The sequence below is a fragment of the Tamandua tetradactyla genome, chromosome 2, assembly GCF_023851605.1.
Source record: "Tamandua tetradactyla isolate mTamTet1 chromosome 2, mTamTet1.pri, whole genome shotgun sequence".
Classification (NCBI taxonomy): Eukaryota; Metazoa; Chordata; class Mammalia; order Pilosa; family Myrmecophagidae; genus Tamandua; species Tamandua tetradactyla.
This window is the reverse complement of record NC_135328.1, coordinates 79,922,957-79,944,800: the sequence shown is the minus strand read 5'-3', so window position 1 is coordinate 79,944,800 and position 21,844 is coordinate 79,922,957. Positions and strand designations below refer to the sequence as shown.

Below are 21,844 nucleotides of genomic sequence, written 5' to 3'. Positions count from 1 at the left end.
ACTGCTACTTTGCTGTACTCATTTATTAGCTCTAGTAGTTTTGTTGTGGATTTTTCCGGGTTTTCGACGTATAGTATCATATCGTCTGCAAACAGTGATAGTTTTACTTCTTCCTTTCCAATTTTGATGCCTTGTATTTCTTTTTCTTGTCTAATTGCTCTGGCTAGAAGCTCCAACACAATGCTGAATAATAGTGGTGATAGTGGACATCCTTGTCTTGTTCCTTATCTTAGGGGGAAAGTTTTCAATTTTTCCCCATTGAGGATGATATTAGGTGGGTTTTTCATATATTCCCTCTATCATTTTAAGGAAGTTCCCTTGTATTCCTATCCTTTGAAGTGTTTTCAACAGGAAAGGATGTTGAATCTTGTCAAATGCCTTCTCTGCATCAATTGAGATGATCGTGTGATTTTTCTGCTTTGATTTGTTGATATGGTGTATTACATTAATTGATTTTCTTATGTTGAACCATCCTTGCATACCTGGGATGAATCCTACTTGGTCATGATATATAATTCTTTCAATGTGTTGTTGGATACGATTTGCTAGAATTTTATTGAGGATTTTTGCATCTATATTCATTTGAGAGATTGGCCTGTAGTTTTCTTTTTTTGTAATATCTTTGCCTGGTTTTGGTATGAGGGTGATGTTGGCTTCATAGAATGAATTAGGTAGTTTTCCCTCCGCTTCGATTTTTTTGAAGAGTTTGAGGAGAGTTGGTACTAATTCTTTCTGGAATGTTTGATAGAATTCAGATGTGAAGCCGTCTGGTCCTGGACTTTTCTTTTTAGGAAGCTTTTGAATGACTGATTCAATTTCTTTACTTGTGATTGGTTTGTTGAGGTCATCTATGTCTTCTTGAGTCAAAGTTGGTTGTTCATGTCTTTCCAGGAACCCGTCCATTTCATCTAAATTGTTGTATTTATTAGCGTAAAGTTGTTCATAGTATCCTGTTATTACCTCCTTTATTTCTGTGAGGTCAGTAGTTATGTCTCCTCTTCCATTTCTGATCTTATTTATTTGCATCCTCTCTCTTCTTCTTTTTGTCAATCTTGCTAAGGGCCCATCAATCTTATTGATTTTCTCATAGAACCAACTTCTGGTCTTATTGATTTTCTCTATTGTTTTCATGTTTTCAATTTCATTTATTTCTGCTCTAATCTTTGTTATTTCTTTCCTTTTGCTTGCTTTGGGATTAGTTTGCTGTTCTTTCTCCAGTTCTTCCAAGTGAACAGTTAATTCCTGCATTTTTGCCTTTTCTTCTTTTCTGATATAGGCATTTAGGGCAATAAATTTCCCTCTTAGCACTGCCTTTGCTGCATCCCATAAGTTTTGATATGTTGTGTTTTCATTTTCATTCGCCTCGAGGTATTTGCTAATTTCTCTAGCAATTTCTTCTTTGACCCAGTCGTTGTTTAGGAGTGTGTTGTTGAGCCTCCACGTATTTGTGAATTTTCTGGCACTCCGCCTATTATTGATTTCCAACTTCATTCCTTTATGATCCGAGAAAGTGTTGTGTATGATTTCAATCTTTTTAAATTTGTTAAGACTTGCTTTGTGACCCAGCATATGGTCTATCTTTGAGAATGATCCATGAGCACTTGAGAAAAAGGTGTATCCTGCTGTTGTGGGATGTAATGTCCTATAAATGTCTGTTAAGTCTAGCTCATTTATAGTAATATTCAGATTCTCTATTTCTTTATTGATCCTCTGTCTAGATGTTCTGTCCATTGATGAGAGTTGTGAATTGAAGTCTCCAACTATTATGGTATATGAGTCTATTTCCCTTTTCAGTGTTTGCAGTGTATTCCTCACGTATTTTATGGCATTCTGGTTCGGTGCGTAAATATTTATGATTGTTATGTCTTCTTGTTTAATTGTTCCTTTTATTAGTATATAGTGTCCTTCTTTGTCTCTTTTAACTGTTTTACATTTGAAGTCTAATTTGTTGGATATTAGTGTAGCCACTCCTGCTCTTTTCTGGTTGTTATTTGCATGAAATATCTTTTCCCAACCTTTCACTTTCAACCTATGTTTATCTTTGGGTCTAAGATGTGTTTCCTGTAGACAGCATATAGAAGGATCCTGTTTTTCAATCCATTCTGCCAATCTATGTCTTTTGATTGGGGAATTCAGTCCATTGACATTTAGTGTTATTACTGTTTGGATAATATTTTCCTCTAACATTTTGCCTTTTGTATTATATATATCATATCTGATTTTCCTTCTTTCTACACTCTTCTCCATACCTCTCTCTTCTGTCTTTTTGTATCTGACTCTAGTGCTCCCTTTAGTATTTCTTGCAGGGCTGGTCTCTTGGTCACAAATTCTCTGAGTGACTTTTTGTCTGAGAATGTTTTAATTTCTCCCTCATTTTTGAAGGATAATTTTGCTGGATATAGGAGTCTTGGTTGGCAGTTTTTCTCTTTTAGTAATTTAAATATATCATCCCACTGTCTTCTAGCTTCCATGGTTTCTGCTGAGAAATCTACTCATAGTTTTATTGGGTTTCCCTTGTATGTGATGGATTGTTTTTCTCTTGCTGCTTTCAAGATCCTCTCTTTCTCTTTGACCTCTGACATTCTAATAGTAAGTGTCTTGGAGAACGCCTATTTGGTTCTAATCTCTTTGGGGTGCGCTGCACTTCTTGGATCTGTAATTTTATGTCTTTCATAAGAGTTGGGAAATTTTCAGTGATAATTTCTTCCATTAGTTTTTCTCCTCCTTTTCCCTTCTCTTCTCCTTCTCAGACACCCAGAACACGTATATTTGTGCGGTACATATTGTCCTTGGGTTCCCTGATACCCTGTTCAAATTTTTCCATTCTTTTCCCAATATTTTCTGTTTGTTTTTGGAATTCAGATGTTCCATCCTCCAAATCACTAATTCTATCTTCTGTCTCTTTAAATCTATCATTGTAGATATCCATTGTTTTTTCCATCTTTTCTACTTCATCCTTCACTTCCATAAGTTCTGAGATTTGGTTTTTCAGTTTTTCTATTTCTTCTTTATGTTCAGCCCATGTCCTCTTCATGTCCTCCCTCAATTTATCGATTTCCTTTTTGAAGAGATTTTCCATTTCTGTTCGTATATTCAGCATTAGTTGTCTCAGCTCTTGTATCTCATTTGAACTATTGGTTTGTTCCTTTGAGTGGGCCATATTCTCAATCTTCTGAGCGTGGACAGTTATCTTCTGCTGCTGGCGTCTGGGCATTCAGTCAGATTTCCCTGGGTGTCGTACCCAGCAAGGCTGTAAGATTTTCTGTGAAATCTCTGGGTTCTGTTTTTCTTATCCTTCCCAGTAGGTGGCGCTTGTGGCACACGATTGTCCCTAAATCCCACCAGTAAAAGGTGCTGTGGGTCCTTTAACTTTCGAAAACTCTCGCCGTCTGGGAGGTTCACTAGCCGAATCGGCTTGGAAGAGTGCCAGCCGGCCTGGGGTCCGAACGCGGGGAGGGTCGCTGGCCGCCGCAGCCCGGGAAAGCGCCCATCCGAATTTCCTAGTCGGCCCGGGGCGCCAAGCTTGGCGGGAGGGCGCCAGCCGCAGCGGCCTGCCCGGGAGAGTGCACGTTCCCGGGGAGTCACGGGTTTGGAAGGGGCCCCCCCCGTTGCCGTTCTTCGCAGCCTGGGGATTTCCGATCCAATTCCCTCAGTTGGTCCGGGGGGCCGCACGTGGTGTGGGCGCCAGCCGCCGCGGTTTGAGGGGACCTCCTGTCCAATTCTCCCAGCCGGCCCTGGAAGGGGGAATGGAGTGCCTCCGGCCGCTTGCCGCCCCGCCCGGTGAAGCCCGCGCCCCTCGGCGATCTCACCAGAGCGGGTTCTCTCAGCCAGCCAGCTGTTCCAGGATGGGGTACGCTGTCTTTTTTATCTCTGTCGTGGCTTTGGGAGCTGTTCTGGATCGTTTCTACTCCCCTAGTAGCTGTCCTGGAGAAGAAACTGAGAGGACCGAGGTGAGGGCTGAAATTTCAAATTGGGTTCCCCAGAGAAGGGGGCACCATTTTCTGTTTGCACAGAGCCATGGTACGTGCCAGCCCTCCTCTGTGCGCCTGAGCTCCCAGCTCTCCTGGGGGCTGGGCTCTCTCAGGTGTCCTGGGCACAGGCCCACCCCAGCCGGTTCGTCTCCTCTTGGTTTGCTGGGGCTGTTCTCGTCACATCATGATGGATGTGGCCTGAAAAGCCAGCAGAGTAGACAAGGAAATCTCTGAGAATTTGTCTTTCAGTACTTCCAGCTGTTGTGGTGTGTGTCTGGCTGCTAAATGCTGTGGGCACCTGTCCCTCCTGCTCTTACCTGACCTCGCCAGTGGATGTGAGCTGCTGCCCCGACCTATAGGTTCTTGAATGATGGGAAGGCCACGTCCCTTTGGGGAAGGACCTGTGACACTTTCAAAAATTTACACTGTTAATCTTCTAAGCCTTCCCTAAAGAGACCTATGACCTTTAGCCAGGTAACTGCACTGGGGAAAAGGAAATGACCAGACATTTCAGGGATTGTTAGACACTGGTTTGGAAGTGACAGGAGACCCAAGACATCACACCAGTAATGGAGGTCAGATGAACAGTGATATTTTGGTTTAGGTCTGTCTCCCGGTGGTTCCTGTGGGCCCTTGGGCCTATTCTGTGGTTATTTCCCCAGTTCTGGAATCAAAACAAACAATAAATCAAAAGCAAGTTGTCTCAGCTTGTGACCTGCCCTGTGGAATTTGGATTTTCTCATCCCCTCAGTTGCATGAGAGAATTCTTATAAAAATCTCATATTTATAGGAATCTCCTGTGGATTCTGTTTCCCTGCAGAACCCTGACTAATACAGATGGTGTATATACATGTGTCTTTATGGATGCAAGTTTGTGGTTGGAGAACATTAATCTGCCACCTCCAAAATGCAGAACACATTTCTACTGTATTAATTTTCATCCTTCTTCAATATCTGCCTGTATATCCTTTTTAGTTCTTTCTTTTAAGATTTATCTTACGTGAATGAATCAGTTTGAGGTCTTAGATTAAAAAGTTCCATTTTAAAAAAGTCTCCAAAATGTGTAGATATTTTAAAGTATCTTTGAAATAGACCTCTATACAATATTTACCTATTCAAATTGAATACACAAAATGGTTTCTAACTTCATATGATTTATATCACACAGGATTCACTGCCACAGAAATCTGAAAATCTCTTTCCCAGAGATACGGTTCACCTGGACCCTTAGTTCCATTATCACTACCACAGTTCACTTGTCCTACTGCCTACTAGTTTCACCTGGGATGCTTTGGAAGTACTGGTTTGCCCTGGTTTTGCTACCCTTCTCTGGTATACTGAATTATGCACCCCAATTTTGACATGTTCTTAATATCAGTCTGTATTCCTTAGGTGTGAATCCACTGTAAATAGGACCTCTTTAAGATATTCTGTTTAGTTAAGGTGTGGCCCAAATGAATGGGAGTGGAACTTAATCCATTGTATTAGGAGAAGGCCGTAGGAAGAAGCCAGGAGTCATTGGGACCTGAAAGAGAAAGGAGAGGACTTCATCATGTGATGGAAAGCTGAGCTACAAGCCAAGGAATCCCAAGGATTGTGGCAGGCCTACTCTAGTAACCCCAAGAGGAAGCAGACATTCTAGCTTCTGAAATCATGAGACAATAAATTCCTATTGCTTAAGTCAAAACTTTTCATGTGGTATTTATCACAGCACCCTAGCCAACTAATACACTTTCCTTCTGACCTTCCCATCTCATTATTTCTTTCCTGTCAGATTACAGAAGCCACAGCAATCCCTAGCCCCTGGTGTTGCAAGCTATAATTGGCAGTTGATGCTTTAATGAACTTGGTTTGAAAACTTAGTTTGCCTGTGGGACTCTTTTTAATATATTTTAAATCCTTTATAGTATGTAATGAAAGTTTGACTTACTGTATGTTGTTGTTGGTATTGATACCTGTCAGTTCTTGGGAATCACGTGTTTTACTTAATTTCATTAAGAAGGTGGTACTATGACTGCAGATCCAGGATTCTTATTACTGTCAAACTATGAAAGGAAATTGATAAACTTTTGTCTTTGAAAGTCATAGTAGTTCTTTTAATACTTTGTAGGTATATGTGATAAACAGTAAATACTTAATAAAATATTTCTTTTATTAGTAAGTTTCCCTCTAGTAACAATTAATAGATGAAAAATGGGAAGTTTCTGTATAATCACAGATGAACACAATTATTTAACTGAGATGATCTTTATTCATACCTCACTCTATTTATTTCTTGCTTTGCACAGGAAGGATTTGCAGGAGCTTCAGAACCTTTATAAACAGAACAGTGCACATACAGCACAGCAAGCAGAATTGATCCAGCAGCTTCAGGTTCTCAATATGGACACACAAAAAGTACTGAGAAATCAGGAAGATGTTCATACAGCTGAAAGTATATCATATCAAAAAGTATGCTTTTATTCTGTCATAAAAATGTAGATTTATATGTTTGAATTTATAAAAATATATATAATTTTTTTCAAAACTCAGCATTTCTTACTCCCTTTTGCATATATTTCTTTCAAAATTAAGAATGAAGGGTATTCAGGTTGGTAAAAACTATTTAGAATTTGTGAGTTTCTTTATGGCTTTAGAAGAGCTGAAATATTTAAAATATATATGTAAAATTGATTCTGTAGGACCTAGTTTTTATAAATTGATATTTTGATATATATTGTGAAACTTACTAGGGCTGTAACCCCAAGTTAGAAAGGATTTTGGGAATGAGATAACTCAGCCTTCTATTATGAGAAAATATTTTATCAAATATGATTCTTACTTATGACCAGAGGCAGGTTTTCAATATAGAATTATTTTATTGCCAAATCTGCACAAACACAAATGGGTATGCTTATGAGGTAGGTCTTTAGGATCATTATTTTCCAAGGATTTTTCTTTCTTTATTCTAGGTGTTTTTTAAGTAGTCATTTTGCTTTACAGTTGTTTTAGAGGCCCCTAATGAAGGCTTGCCCAATTATTTGTGTGCTTACTGACATAGCAGCAGTAATTATAGCTGGTAATTAAAAAACTTGTATTGATTTCTTTATGTGTTTTTTGTAGTGCGTTGTTATTCAAATAAAGAATTTTATTTTTATTTTTTATTTTTTTGTTGCATGGGCAGGCATCAAGAATTGAACCCGGGTCTCTGGCATGGCAGGCAAGAACTCTGCCTGCTGAGCCATCGTGGCCTGCCCATAATTTGGCTTTATATAAAGAGTAACCTTAAGAGACCAGTTATTGCCTTTTACTAGTTAAGGTACATGAGACTTAGAGAAGTTAAACACTCCAATCCATGTGTTCCCTAAATTTGGGGCATGTTTTTGTTTTTAAAATCTCTCTTCTCTTGGAAAAGCACTTTGAGCACATATCTATAATTAACATGAAATAAATATTTTAATCAAGTAAACTTTAAATGTGTATTTTAAATAATGCTTTGAAACAGTGATTTTCAGTCTGTGTTCCATGTTCCTTTAGAGTTTCCCACAGGACCTGGATGAGACTAATAAACAGAATGGCAGCTCCCATCCCCTCCTCTTCAGCTAGAGCAGCTCCACCTTTTTATTTTATTTGTTGAGATAGTCCATTATGCTTTTATTTATAAAATTAGGCCCCAGGATAAAATTGTATCTTATTATTAGTCTTTATTATATTCTCATTTTCACTTATCAGTTTGACTTAACTATTTTTTTCCTTTCTTAATTTTTGCTTGAAAGTCTCTTACCCATAGCAAATTATATTCCAATATGTCTTCAGGGTTGCTCTTTATTAAAGTTCAATATACCTGTTCTTACTTGCTAATACTTTTTTTTTCTATTTCTTTTCTTAGTTAATAAGGAAAACCTTGGTAAGGAGGAAAGAAAAGGCAGTGTTTCATTTCCTATTTCCTTTTAAATCTCATGTTCTAAGATTCCTTTTTTATAATTTAAGTGTAGAGAAATTCTATTGTTAGAAGCTTATACTTGGTAATCATTTAATCCAGGCATCTGAAAAATTCCCCTGTTCTTCCTTCAGATGTTGCAGATTTGATTATACTTCTTGGTTGCTTTTCTTAGAAGTCTGTAGAAAGCAACCATCTTGTTCATAACCTACCTGAGAACCATTATAGATTATACATCACTTCAAACAACTGAATACTTCAAAATTTTTATTATACGTAATTATTACCAAAGTAATATATGCTTGTGGTAACAGCTCAAGACCATGTAGACACCTAAATGAAAGTAGAAGTTCAAAACTGCTAATTAGTAAAACCACTTATACCAAAGAAAAATTGATTTGCATTTTCTTTACCCACGTCTGAATCCAGAATAAGAAACTGGGTATCTCAGGACTGCTTGTTTTTGCTCAAAACACTGCAAAACAGCCAGATACCTTCTGGCTGTTTTTCAAACAGTGAAGAAGTTTATCAAACAAAAAGAAACTACTATGCCTCTTATTTGAAGCTCTCTCCTCAGAAGTAACCTCAGTTAGTATTTGAGAATGTATCCTTCTAGAATTTCCTCTATATAACTAACAACAACAGAATACTTTAAAATTATTTTCTCTTGTTTAGCTACAAAAAATTGATGTGAAAATTGAAATAACATAGAAGTGGCAGTAGTGTAAGTCTAAGAGATTTGAGTTCCCTTCCCATTACTCTAGTTCATTTAATTCCTCTTCCCAGGGATAATCATATGAATAGTCATTCTAGACCTTTGTCATGAATTAGATATATATATATATATATATATATATATCTAGGCTTCTTCCAATTTTATATTTTATAAATAAATATTTATTTATAATTTATTTAATTAATAATTGATAATTTATCTATTTATTGAATTAATAAATAAAATATACTTATATTTTAATTTTTATATACTTGCTACTTTTTAACTTTTTGTTTTTAAATATCCATATGCGTATATACAGCTTGTGTTCATTCTTCCTTTTCTTTTTTTAAAAACAGGTATACATAGTGAAATATGCTGTGGATTTTCTTTAATGTAATTTCATGGTTATTAAGATTTCCAACTCCCTAACCTTTTGTTCTTATAAATTCACATACAGATGGAGCTGTTCCTCATCTTTTCTATAGCCTCAGATTTTTTTCTACTGGCTCTCCGTTTTCTCTCTTCCTTCCATTACTTTCCCTTCTCTTATATTCCTCTCCCTGTCTGCCCTTCCCTTTCTGCATTACTCCATGAAAAAGTTGTCTTAATTCATTGTCTCAAATTTATTTTCTCCAATTCTCTTCTGAACCTATTCCAATCAAATTTTACTCCTTTTGCTCCACTAAAATCTTAGGATTCTTTAGTGACCTATACGTTGTTAAATCCACTGATCATATAGCAGTCCTCGCCAAACCTGATTTATCAGTAGTGTTTGTTGCACTTGATAACTCTCTATGTCTTAAAAAATATTTTTTTCCTCCTATTTTCAAACATACTAGAACTGGCTGGTTTTCTTCTTTCAGTTTCTAGCTGTTCCTTTTCAGTCTCCTTCTGATCCTTCTTAGTCTCCCTGTCCTCTAAATGTTAAAATGCCTCAGGACTCAATCTTAGGACGTCTTATTTCTGTTTAAACTCATACCCTAGGTGAATTTATACAATCACCTAGGCCTTCAAAAGCATACGTGTATATGCTGATGATTCTCAAATTTGTCTACTCAGATGCATTCCATGAACTCTAGGAAAGAGTAATACCTAATTGCCATCTTGAAATTTTTTCACTTGGATGCCTAATGGGCATCTCAGTCTTAACATGCTCAAACTAAGTTCTTGTTTACCTTTCCTTCAATGTTTATCCAGAATTCAGTGACTTCTCATCTCCTCTGCTGCCACTCTCTTGTCCAAGCCACTGTCGTATGCTGCCTGGATTGCTATAGAAACCTCCCATTTTGTCTTTTTGCTTCTGCCCTTGCCCCCTTTGGGTTCATTCTCAACAAAGATGCCAGGATATTCTTTTTAAAACTTAGTAAGTCAAATCACCTCACTCCTTTCTTCAAAATCTTGTGTTAGTTTCCCATCCCATTGAAAGCAAAATCCAAATTTCATAGTACTACTCTTTGTTTTTTGTATCTGTTCTTCAAAAGTTACCTCTGAAAAATAAAAAAAGAAAGCTGATTTTAATTAGATACTCATTCTGGAATTGTAATTCCAATTGTAGTATTTTACACTTAATTAAAAAGTCTTCTCCTTAATTATTTATACCTTATAGATTTCCAGGAAATTCCAACTGACCTGCAGTTAGTGGGCATTACAATTCCTTTTTCTTTGGTGGTACATGTGTAAATGGTTTCTCCATAAAAATGTAGTTAAAAGCGTTTATAATTTCATCTCCAAGAGCCAAGTTCATTTACATTTTGGATATTTCTTTTTAGTTTTCTATGCATTTTAACACATGTGAAATCACACTAATATCTTTCACTTCACATTAAATTTAAACAATTTCATAATATTAAAATATTTTAGACAGAATAAATTTAACAGTTTCCCACTATGGATCATATATGTTGTTTGAAAATTTTACTTTGTCAGTAAAGCTGCAATAAATATATTTTGTTTTTCAGTTCAGACTATTAGTTTTTATTGGAGAATATTGATCATATACCCCCAGGAAATGCTTCCTTTTATGAGAAAGTTGTAATATCAGGTTAATGGTGTGAAGTGCACTCTTAATTAATTTATATATAGAGATAATCATGTTTAAATTGTTAAATAATGAGAGTACACACAGGATAACAGAATTTGAAGGGGATCTGCTTAACGTGGGAGATGATCAGAAAATTTTAAATTACTGAACCTTAAGGAGTTACATAATATCCCTCTTTGGATAATAAAATTTGAAAAATCATAGATGCTTATTGAATTAAAAGAATATTTTAAACTACATAAGGATTTATTTCTATCTTTATTTAAATATTAGTCTTTTTTAATGGATGAATGATTCTTAAGAGGTATAAAAATATGGAGAAACTTAGAATGCAAGAGGGAAGGCCTTCCAATTGGAGAGCAATCATACATAAAGATAAAAAATATAATGTTGTAATATAAGCTAGGTAGAATCTGTGTTTTGATTTATGCATTATTTTAGAAATGTATTGAATATAATGTAATATAAGCTAGGTAGAATCTGTGTTTTGGTTTATGCATTATTTTACAAATGTATTATGTAAAGTGAGGCAAAAATGTCACTTCCAACAACCATCTAATAATAGTATTTAGCATTTATTGAGCACATTGTGTACGAGAACTGGGAAAAGGGCTTTTGCCTGTCTTATTTAAGCTTCACAACAACCCTCTTTGGTATTAATCTTGTCTAGTTTTATAAATTATCTGACGTCAAAAAGCTATCGGGTAATAGAATTCAAATCTAGGTGGTCTGAGCCTAGAATCTACACTCTTAAACTCTTTTATAAAACCCACAGTATAGTTTAGTTATGCATAAAATAATATGTTCTTTCCCATAAAGGACTTGGTAACAGGTGGAAAAAACTTGGGCATTGTCCATTCCTTTATCAGAATTCTCTTGATATTTAATAACTTTTAATGTTAGGAGACTTACCCTGCTACCTAAATTAAATGTTATCCAGAAGCCTGCCTTGCATTTTTTTTGATTAAAGGAAAGTACAGTGTGTTACCATCCTCTGTGAAAAGGGCCTCTGTCAGTATTCTTCATCACTGCTTCTCCAGATTATAAAAAGTTGGTTTCTTTTATTTTGCTATAGCATTTGCTGTAACTTTTTTTTATCATTTTGACCTTTGCAAATATTTTACAAAACTTATTTGATTGTGTTTTTCTCCCTAGAAACATTATTGGTTCTAGAGTTTAGAATGTTTAAGTTTGGAAATTATCACAGTGACTTATTGTTCATGTGTGCTCTCTTTTTTATTTAAAAATTCAGATTTTCCAATATATTTTAACATAATATTTCCAAATATTATTTGAGGCTTAGCTTATAAGATTCAGGTGATTTGAATAAAAATAGGTTACCTGAATAGCTTATTCCAAACTAAGCTTCCTTTATGAGTTAGGCCTTCTGAATTTGCTGTTCCTAATGGAGTTTCTATGTTTTCTCTGTTCTCTTTTTCTCATTTCCCCTTCCTTCTGATTTCTTCCAAAGCTCCCCTATTTCCCCTTCATTCTCCCATTTATTATCTAGGGACTTCATATCATAGCATCATTTCATTGTCTGAAAAGATAAAAACATTTGCCCAGAGTGGTAGGATGAGAGGAGTGAGGAAGAGAAACAAAGTTGAAAAGATAAAACTGAAAAAATTTGAGCACAACAAAGGCACAAGTCATATTTTCCCAAAGATCTCCATAACATATCATTAGTCTCATTCATATATTTACCATAAAATATAGATGGCGATTCTAGAAGAGGAACAGCTGTCATTGAGAAAAATAAAATAATGTTTTCCTTCTTTGGTTATGTATCCATTTACATAATATTTAATCGTTTTTCTACTTCTGCACATTTATAAACGTATGTGTGATTTAAATATAGATAGGAATTGTATCTGCATTTATGATTTCTAGACCATCTAAGGTGTTTGGGATATTTTATAATTTTTTTCTACTAAATGGTATTGATGTGATTCAAACTAATTTCAGTCTGGTAAAATAAATTGTTAGCTTGTGTATATTTTTAGTCTGAACTGCATGTTGAAGCTTAGTTTTTCCTTGTCATTTTTTCCTGCTATAAGCATATGTAGTTTTTGCTTGAATAGTTTATTCTCTCAGTGAGAATAGTAAATAGTATACTTTCTAAATATGGAAAATTCAGTTATTTAAACAAATTAGTATCATTGGATCACAGGGTATATCCATTTTCAAAATTGTTAAGGTAAATAAAACATCATGTTCCCCCATATTAATAAAAATATGGAAAGACGTATGCTTCAGTCTAAGCCCTTAAAAAGTAAAGGATTAAGAGTTTTGGGTCCCATTTCCGTCTGGAGATAACTTGCTTTTCTGTTAAATATCTTCACTTTAATTTCATCAATAGAAATTAGCCCAGAGTGATATATTTACAAGTTATAATGATTAATGCTTTTAAAGTATAGAGGGAATATACGGTTATATGTTTTTTGTTTTGTTTTGTTTTTGCATGGGCAGGCACCAGGAATTGAACCCGGGTCTCCGGCATGGCAGGCGAGAACTCTGCCTGCTGAGCCACCGTGGCCCGCCCTGATTATATGTTTTTATGGGCCAGAATCTTGGTGAGAATAACATGTTATCTATCCAGGGCACCGGGACATCCTAAACCTTTGCCCCCCTGCAAAATCTCCCAGAGAAATAAACATTTCATTACCCTGAGGTTTTGTCTCAAAAAAAAAAAACTTTAGAAATAAAGATACACCTATCCTCCTTGAAGGCCTTTATTTAATTCTACTTGTGAATTGGAGCCTAGAATGAAAAAGCTGGAAAGCTGGCTTTGCATCTTTCTCTCTAATTCTACAACTGAACAATGTTATTGCTATTAAATAAATGAAGTCCAAACCGTCATTAAAGTAAACAGGCAAGAAGTAGTTCTGTATTTGGAGTGAGAACTAAGGAATAAGTGAGAGTTTGCCCAAATCTTAGAGTAGGACTGATCTGGGTTATCTTCTACCAGCTTTCTTAGTTCCTTCTCTCATGGTGCTTGGAACTATCGATATTCAGAAAAAGACAGAGTCTGCCCCTGTGTCTAGAGTTGCCCACCCAATTGTATCTGATCAGACCATAGCAACTTGTGAATAAGGGTGGAGAGAATGAAGAGAACATAAGAAGAGACTCGTTAGTCTTCTATTTTATGGAAGCAAGATAAAGGGGAGACAAGAAAAGAGACATTAAGAGAGAGGCTTCTTCCATGAATGAAAAGATCCAAAGCTTTAATCTGTGAAGGAAGACCCCCAAGATGTGACATCCAAGAGAAAGGTATATCGTACCCTTAGCACTAATGACAAGGAACTTGGTCCTCAGTCCTGATCACACACCAGCATCATCACTGCGTCTTGGGAGATAGGAGGGAAGCTGTGAATTTTTCTTCACATCAACATTTATCAGTGTCCATGAGATTCTCAAGTATTTGAAATCTGTGAATTTTTAAATAGAAATAATAATTATTTTCTTATTCTCAAAAGAGATTAATTTGTATTGTTTGGGTATAAATTGTTTGGTATTAAAAAGCATAAAAATAACAGAAAGTGGCTAAGCCATTGATTGAATAGCTGACTTGGTATGCTATTGGACAGACTTTCATTTATCCTAGCTTCACCTTCCTCTAGTCAGCTTAGTTCTTGTGTCTGGATTTTTCTTTCATGTTTTTTTGCCCTGAACCCAATATGAAAGCAGCAACAAAGCACAGGTAGGTCACTATAGGGCCCACTTTGGCCTCTGTATTGTCCCCCACAATTGTCAGGTTCCTCCATACCATCTTCCCTCCTAGAACATCTGGTGGCATCAGCTGTGAAAAGGACATTGGACACACTCTCAGGTATAAAGGTAATGGGAGGGGAAAGTACAAATTTATGTCCTAAAATTGTTTATAAATCATATAGGCAACCCTTCCTTTATAAAATTTCTTAGCCTTTGGCTATTTAATGAAATGGATTACTGAAAGTATTTCAACAGTAATACAGAAATAAACTCCATTATAGACGAGAAAAAGTAGATTGAGTTCATTGTATGTTTGTAGTTCCTTGTTTTTATGACAAATTATATCTCTGAGGAAGAGTGCTAAGGAAATGGATTTCACAAGCCTTTTTTCATTTAAAAAAAATTAAAGTATATCATATATACAGAAAAGTTTACATTTCCTAAGTGTGTAGACAAACCAAGTTTTGTAATCTTTAGTGTGGTTTCATGAGGCAAGACTAGCTAATGCTGAAGGTATATGCTCCTCATCTCCACCACATGAAGCTGCCCTGGATGAGCGAACCTAAAAGCCTACCTTATTGGCTACATAATTTTGAGATTCTCTACTTGGGGGCTTTGCTTTTGTTAAAAGATCTCACTTTTGGCCTTTTTTAAAAAAACGAAAAACAAGTTTTAGCTCTTGGGTAAATATTCCTAGTGTTAGCAGCAAATATACATATAGATTCTATATTTAATGCTACCTCAGGTTGAATTATGCCTCATTTAATCACAATCATAATGATGGGAATTTCCACAACTAAGCAAATACATGAATATTAGAGGAATACTATAGTTAAACATATATTACTCTCTATATGACCCAACTTGTGTACCAAGTACAGTTCACAGATTGAATAAATTCTAGTTTTAACTTTATTTAATGCATATTGCTTTGACTCAAAAAATTTTAAAAATATGCCTATCATTCCTTCAGGCCATTATTTCTATTTTATTATACTTTGTTCAAGGGTCTTCAGTAATTCCCTGTTGCCTACAAAAACAAATGCATCCTCCTGAATCTGACTTTCAGATCACTGTCTGTAATTTCATTGCACAAGTTTGTCTCCTACTATTCCCTCTGTTCCTCCTTCCCTACTTCAACAACAGAAACTAACTTATATTAAATGGGAACATGCTGGCAAACCTTAATGAAAGGTTCCTTATTTTTCCTTATTTTTCTTTTTTCTTTCAAGTGTGTATATTAAGACCTATTAGGCTGACCTACCTTATGCTCCCCTTCTGTCCTTTTCTATCACTGTATAATTTTTCTTTACATTTCTGCCATCCTTAGAATGACTTTTTGTTTCTGGTTAGTTCCAATAGTACGTCATGGCTTAGTTCAAGTCCTTCTTTCTTCATGAAGTGCTTCAAGATTAATTTAGCTAGCTTGAAGTGTTTTCTTCCTTTTCAGAAATTTAGCACACTTTTCCTATCATGCTATAGACAGTAATACGTAACAACTTTTTTACATCAATTGTGGTTTTATTTTTATATTTAATTGTATAATTTAGTTTTCCATGTGTTATATCTTGTTTCCCTTCTTAGACTATTCATAACTTGGGAGCACGAAACTTTGTATATACCTACTTATACAAATCTATATATACAGATATATGACTATTTTATTGATTATTAATATAATTTGGATATATTTTTTTTGAAACAGCTTTACAATGAGTTACATATTTGTTTTGAAACCACAAAATCAAGTGAAGCTATGCTCCGGCAAAGTGTTGTTAGTCTTCAGGATCAGCTGTTTCAAAAGGAACAAGAGAATGCTAAGTTAAAAGAAAAACTTCAGGAATCCCAAAGAATGCCTGGTCTTTTACCTCAAGAAAGTGATTCAGACCACTCAGAACAGGTGAGAAGCATTTTCTAAAAATCTGGCCTAGTTTAATAACAAATCATCTTCTAAAATTGACTAAAGTGCTAAAAAATGTATGTATTGGAATACACATTTATGATAGATAGTTTCGTGCTATGGCATCTTTTTATACTTTTGTGGAAGTGAATGTTATGTACAAACAAATTCATACATAAATGCATGTAGAAATAGAATATATCCAATACAATTTCTTGTGAATAATCATTTGGCTGATATGCATTATTGAAGAGCAGATTATTAGATTGAGCCTCTGTGGAGACTTCCTAATGGAATTAGGTAATGGAATGGAAAGAGTATTGAATAGAGTCTCATGAAATACTTGGCCACAGTCCCTGGTATATGGTACTTAACTGCCAGTTCAGATTCTACCACTACCTTGATGCGTGTTTTTTTAGTGGTCATTTGACCTTTCTACTTATTTCTTGACTGTATTAAATGAATGAGTATAAATGTATAGATAAATGCCCAAGTTCTGTATTCAAATAAACCTATGATCAAATTACAGCTCTGCTGGTAAGCTTTGGTAGCTTGAACATATTTCTTAACTCTTCTGCCAAAGTTCCCTCAGCTATAAAAAAAATGACATTAATGATATCTGTGTCATAGAGTTTTTGAGGATAACAAGATAATACTTGTCGAGTGCAGAGATTGACATATAGAAAATTTTCCATAGGTACCTCTTTTAGATAATTTCCAGTCATTTTCAACTATAAATTTCTTTTTTATTTAATAGCCTATTTCTATAAATTTGTTTATTTAAGTGTTTTTAAGGTCCTCTTAGAATTTCTTTAAATTTTAGAATTTAATATTTTAGTGCAGAAATGGATTAACTGAAGCAAGTACTTGGATGCCCAAATATTTATTTAATGATTCTTCAGCAGCAGTTTCTAAAACCAGAATGTTGCCTTGCTAACAACTCCACCTGAAACAGCAGTTTTAAGCTTGTGTTTACTGTATTTATTGTTTTGCCTTTTTTACGACAAGCGCAGGAATTGGATTAATCGTACAGTTTGGGTCATAACATAGTATTATGTCACATGCATAGTCCTATTTTAATTATTCATATTTGGTTGGTTGTTATAACCCTTGGTCTGTTCCAACCCAAGAACTAGAACATGATTTACATCTACTAGTATACTCCTCTCCTATCCAATACCCTGATTCTCTTATCCAAGGTAACTCCAAAAATGTTTTATCATTTTGATTAAATTTTTAAGTTTTATTACTTACAAATTTATGAGGAAATACCATATTATTGGGTTTTTGTCATTTAAAAAAGGTATAATATGTGTTACACTTAGGTTTTGGTATTTTTGACTCATATTTATGTCATGAAGATTTTATGTCACAAGATTCATTTATGTTGTTTAGTATAGTCTTTTATTTCTTTTCACTGCTTTAGCATATTCTATTATGCATAAATTTGTCCATTCTTCTGTGGATGAACTTTGGATTAATTATAATTCTTGTTTGTTATTACAAGTATTACTACAGTAACATTTTTGTACATGATCTTGGTACACCTGTGCATGCATTTTTGCAAAGTATATATGTAGGAAGAGAAATCCTGAATTATAGGATATGAAACTGTTCCTTTTACCAAATATGGATAAATTGTTTTTCAAAATGGTTTTGCCAGTTATAATCCAAACGACACTGTTTAAGAGATCTCATTTCTATGTTCCCTGACACTTGATGTTGTCACACTTCTTAATTTCTTGCCAATTGATGAGTTTAAAATAAAATCTTATTTTGGTCTTTATATGCACATCAGTGGTGAAGTAGCTCTTCAAATGATTATTAGTCAAATATGTGTTCTCGGCATAACATCTATTCATGTATTTAATACACTTTTTTGGGATTGTGATTTTCTTTATCGATCTATAAAAGTTCTTTATATGATCTCAGAACTAATCCCTAGTAAGTTAAATGTATGACAAATATTTTATCTCAGTGTGTACCTTGTCTTTTCATGTTCTTAACGGGTTCATTTGATGAGCAAAAATTCTTAATTTTATTTTAGACAAATTAATCTTTTCTTGGAATCTCATTTAAGCAATCCTTCCCTACACCAAAACAAAGAGTCAAAGTTTTGCTCTTGTTTTTTATATTCATAAATCATTTGAACTTATAAGGATCCATTTGTATGTTTTGTTTTTTTGATCGTTTCCAAATAGTAGCCAGTATATGCAACTCCTCTCTTTTTCTTCAGTTTGGTGCTGTTACATATGCTAGTTTAGTTTATGTGTGGATTTCTTTCTGAGCTCTGTATTCTGTATATTCCTGTATAATGTTACATTGTCTTAATTAATATAGCTTTCTAAGAAGGCCTTATATTTGGTTGGTCTAGTCTTGCCTCACTGTTCTTTAAGGAGGCATCTTGGCTATTTTGGCACTCAGCTTTTAAGTATAACATTTAGGATAATTTTTAAAGTATCATGAAAAACACTTGAAATTTTTTGTAAATACTTTTATTGAACAGCAACATACACATAGTAAAGTGTGTAACTACTTAAGTGTATGACCCAATGAAGTTTTACAAAATGAACACACCCAAATAAATACTACCAAGATTAAGATATAGAATATTACCAGTATTCAGGAAACCTCCCTTATGCCCCTAATCAGTCCCTTTCCACCAAAGGTAACTACCTTTCTGACTTCTATATGCATGGATTAGTTTTGCTTGTTTTTGAACCCTAGGATGTTTCACCATTAAGTATGTATTTACTTTGGGTTTTTTAGAATATATCCTTTATCATAATAAAGGAAATGTATCAGGTTAAGGAGATTTCCAACTATTCATAATTTGATGAAAACTTTTTATCATGAGCAGGTATTTAGTGAATACAGTGATTTTTATTCCTCTATTAGGTGATCATAAGCATTTTCTAAGTTATTCTATTAATGCAGTAAATTATGTATAGATTTTCAGCTGTTAAAACAATTTTGCATTCCTGAAATAAACCCAACTTCATTGTAAGATTTTATTATTTTCATATATTGCTGAATTCAGTTTGCTAATATTTTGCTTAGATATTTTCATCTATATTTATGAGAGATGGGTCTTTTTGATCGTTTGTCAGATTTTGGTATCAAGGTAATGATGTTACAAATGAATTGTAACATATTCTCTCTTTCTCACTTCACTGGAGGAGTTGGTGTTAAGACTGATGTTACTTCTTGTTTAATAATGGAAGGCTGAGTGCTTTATCCCTAAGATCAGAACCAAGTAAAGGATGACCTTTCTCACTAGTTCTATTCAACATTGCCCTAGAGATCTTAGCAGGGCAATATGACAAGAAATGTAAATAAAATCATCCTGATTACACATTTAAAAGTACAGCTCTCTTTATTCACAGGCAGTATGAGCCTTTCTGTAGAGAACCCTTCCAATCTATAAAAAGGTCCTAGAAATAATAAATGAAATTAGGAGAACACAATGTCAGTTTGCAAAATTCATTATGTTCCTGTATGCTATCAGTGAAAAATCAGAAATTGGAATTAAACAATAGTTCCATTTATAATGGCATCAAAGTTTATGTAATAACTAAGGATAAACTCAGCAAAAGATATGCCAGACCCGTATACTGCATAGTATAAAGCATACCTGAGGGAACTTAAAGAAAACATACAGAAAGGGAAAACTATGCCAAATTCGTAGATCAGAAGTCTCAATATTGCTTAGGTGTCACATATTTATCTATTATGCAATTCCAATCAAAACCCCAGCATGCTTTTATGGTTTTAGAAATTGACAAGCTAGTTAAAATATATGGAAATGCGAAGGACCTAGAATAAGAACTCAAGAACATAGTTGGGGAGCTTCCACTATTTGATATTGAGATTTATTATAATGCTTAAAAAGTCAGGATACATTGAAATTGGAATAAAGATTGACAAAATGATCAGTGGAACAGAGAGTCCAGAAATATTCATATTTGTAGCTTTATAGTAACTCTCCAAGTGTCACTTTATTCTTTTTCAGAAGTGCTTTGCATATTCTTGTTCCTTTGCTTTTTAGTATAAATGTTGACGTCAGGTTTTTTATTTCTAAAAATAAGCATTCAGTTAGAAATGTTTCTAAATCTCCTTTGTGATTTTCTGCTAGAACAATTGGCTATTTAAAAGTGCATTGTTTATTTTTGAAATATTTGGGTTTTCCCTCTATGTATCCTGTAATTTTTTTTCTTATTTATCTCCATTATGCTCAGAGATTTTGCTGTGTAAGATTACTATGTCTTGAAATTTATTGAGATGTCGTATACCAGCATATGGTCTTGGTGAATGTATCCTGGAAACTTGAAAATAGTTTGTATTTTTTAGCTAATGGTTGGAGTGTTCCTTAAATATCAACATTAGTTATGCCAACGTGGTTGGTGTGTTGTTCAGATCTTCTGCATCTTTAATGTTTTTTAAATTTAGTTGTTTGTTTTTTTTTTGGCATTGCTAATTGAGAGCAGTCAAGATCTCTAAGTATAGATTTTTCTATTTCTTCCTTTAATTCTATTTTAATTTTTGTCTGCTAAGCCTCAGGTCTGATCCTCCTCATGGATGGTTTTTAATGCTTTAAAATTTGCCTGGTTTATCACTTCCTATTTCTTTGTATGCTTTGTTCTTTCTTAGGAAGCAGTTTTCTTGTGATCCAGGAAACTGCACCCTGTTTTCAACAGCATCAGTCCCTCGTCCCAGGCAGCCACAGCTTGATTAGTTTCCCACAGCATTCTGTAGGAGAGCTCTGTGAGCTGACTTCTACATGTAGAGTCCTAAGTGTGTGAGCCTGTGATGAGTATACTAGTTTAGTACCGCATTGAAATTGAGCTGATGTGTAGGAGTTGACTAGACAAAAGATTGTAAGCCAAATGATATCAAATATAGAGGCCCAGGAGGTGAGAGAGTGTATGGTAACTAGGAAGAACAGAATAGATCACACTCAACTAGTGCTGTAGAGAATGTGGATATGTTGTGAGACAAGAGAAATAAAGAGGACACAGACCATGAAGGGCTTTTTATTTTTTTTAAGAAATTTAAATTCTGTCTTAAATGAAATGGGAATCTTTTGAAGAGTTTTTAACAGAAGTTATGGGTTACACACAATCATACATAAAATACAGGATTCCCATATTCCACACCTGGATTGGTATGAAACATTTGTTACAATTGGTGAAAGAACATTTTGTATGATTGTACGATTAACTGTATCCTGTGGCTCAATGTTGGCTTCACTGTGTTATGCAGTTCCATGGCTTTTTAAAAACTTTTTATTCTAGTACCATATATGCAACTTAAAATTATCCCTTTTAACCACATTCAAATGTATAATTCATTGTTGTTAATTATGTTTACAATATTCTGCAACTATCATCACCATCCATTATCAAAACTTTTCCAAAGTCTCAAGCAGAAAATGTACATTTTCAGCCTTAACTTCCTATTCCCTATTCCCACTCCGTCCCCTGGTAAGTGCTATTCTAGATTATGACTCCATAAATTTGATTATTCTGATTATTTAATGTCAGTGAGATTATATACTATTTATCCTTTTGTGTCTAGCTTATTT

The 21,844-nt window shown here is 34.5% G+C and overlaps 1 protein-coding gene across 9 annotated transcripts in view; it reads left to right on the top strand.

Annotated features, from left to right (window-relative positions):
* Positions 1–21,844, top strand: part of CNTLN (centlein) — a 417,071-nt gene that overhangs the window by 187,160 nt on the left and 208,067 nt on the right. For all 9 annotated transcript variants that reach the window (XM_077148088.1, XM_077148087.1, XM_077148091.1 and 6 more), the window contains 2 exons: positions 6,260–6,422; positions 16,066–16,260. In XM_077148088.1, coding sequence (XP_077004203.1) covers positions 6,260–6,422; positions 16,066–16,260 — 358 coding nt within the window. The remainder of the gene's footprint in view (positions 1–6,259; positions 6,423–16,065; positions 16,261–21,844) is intronic.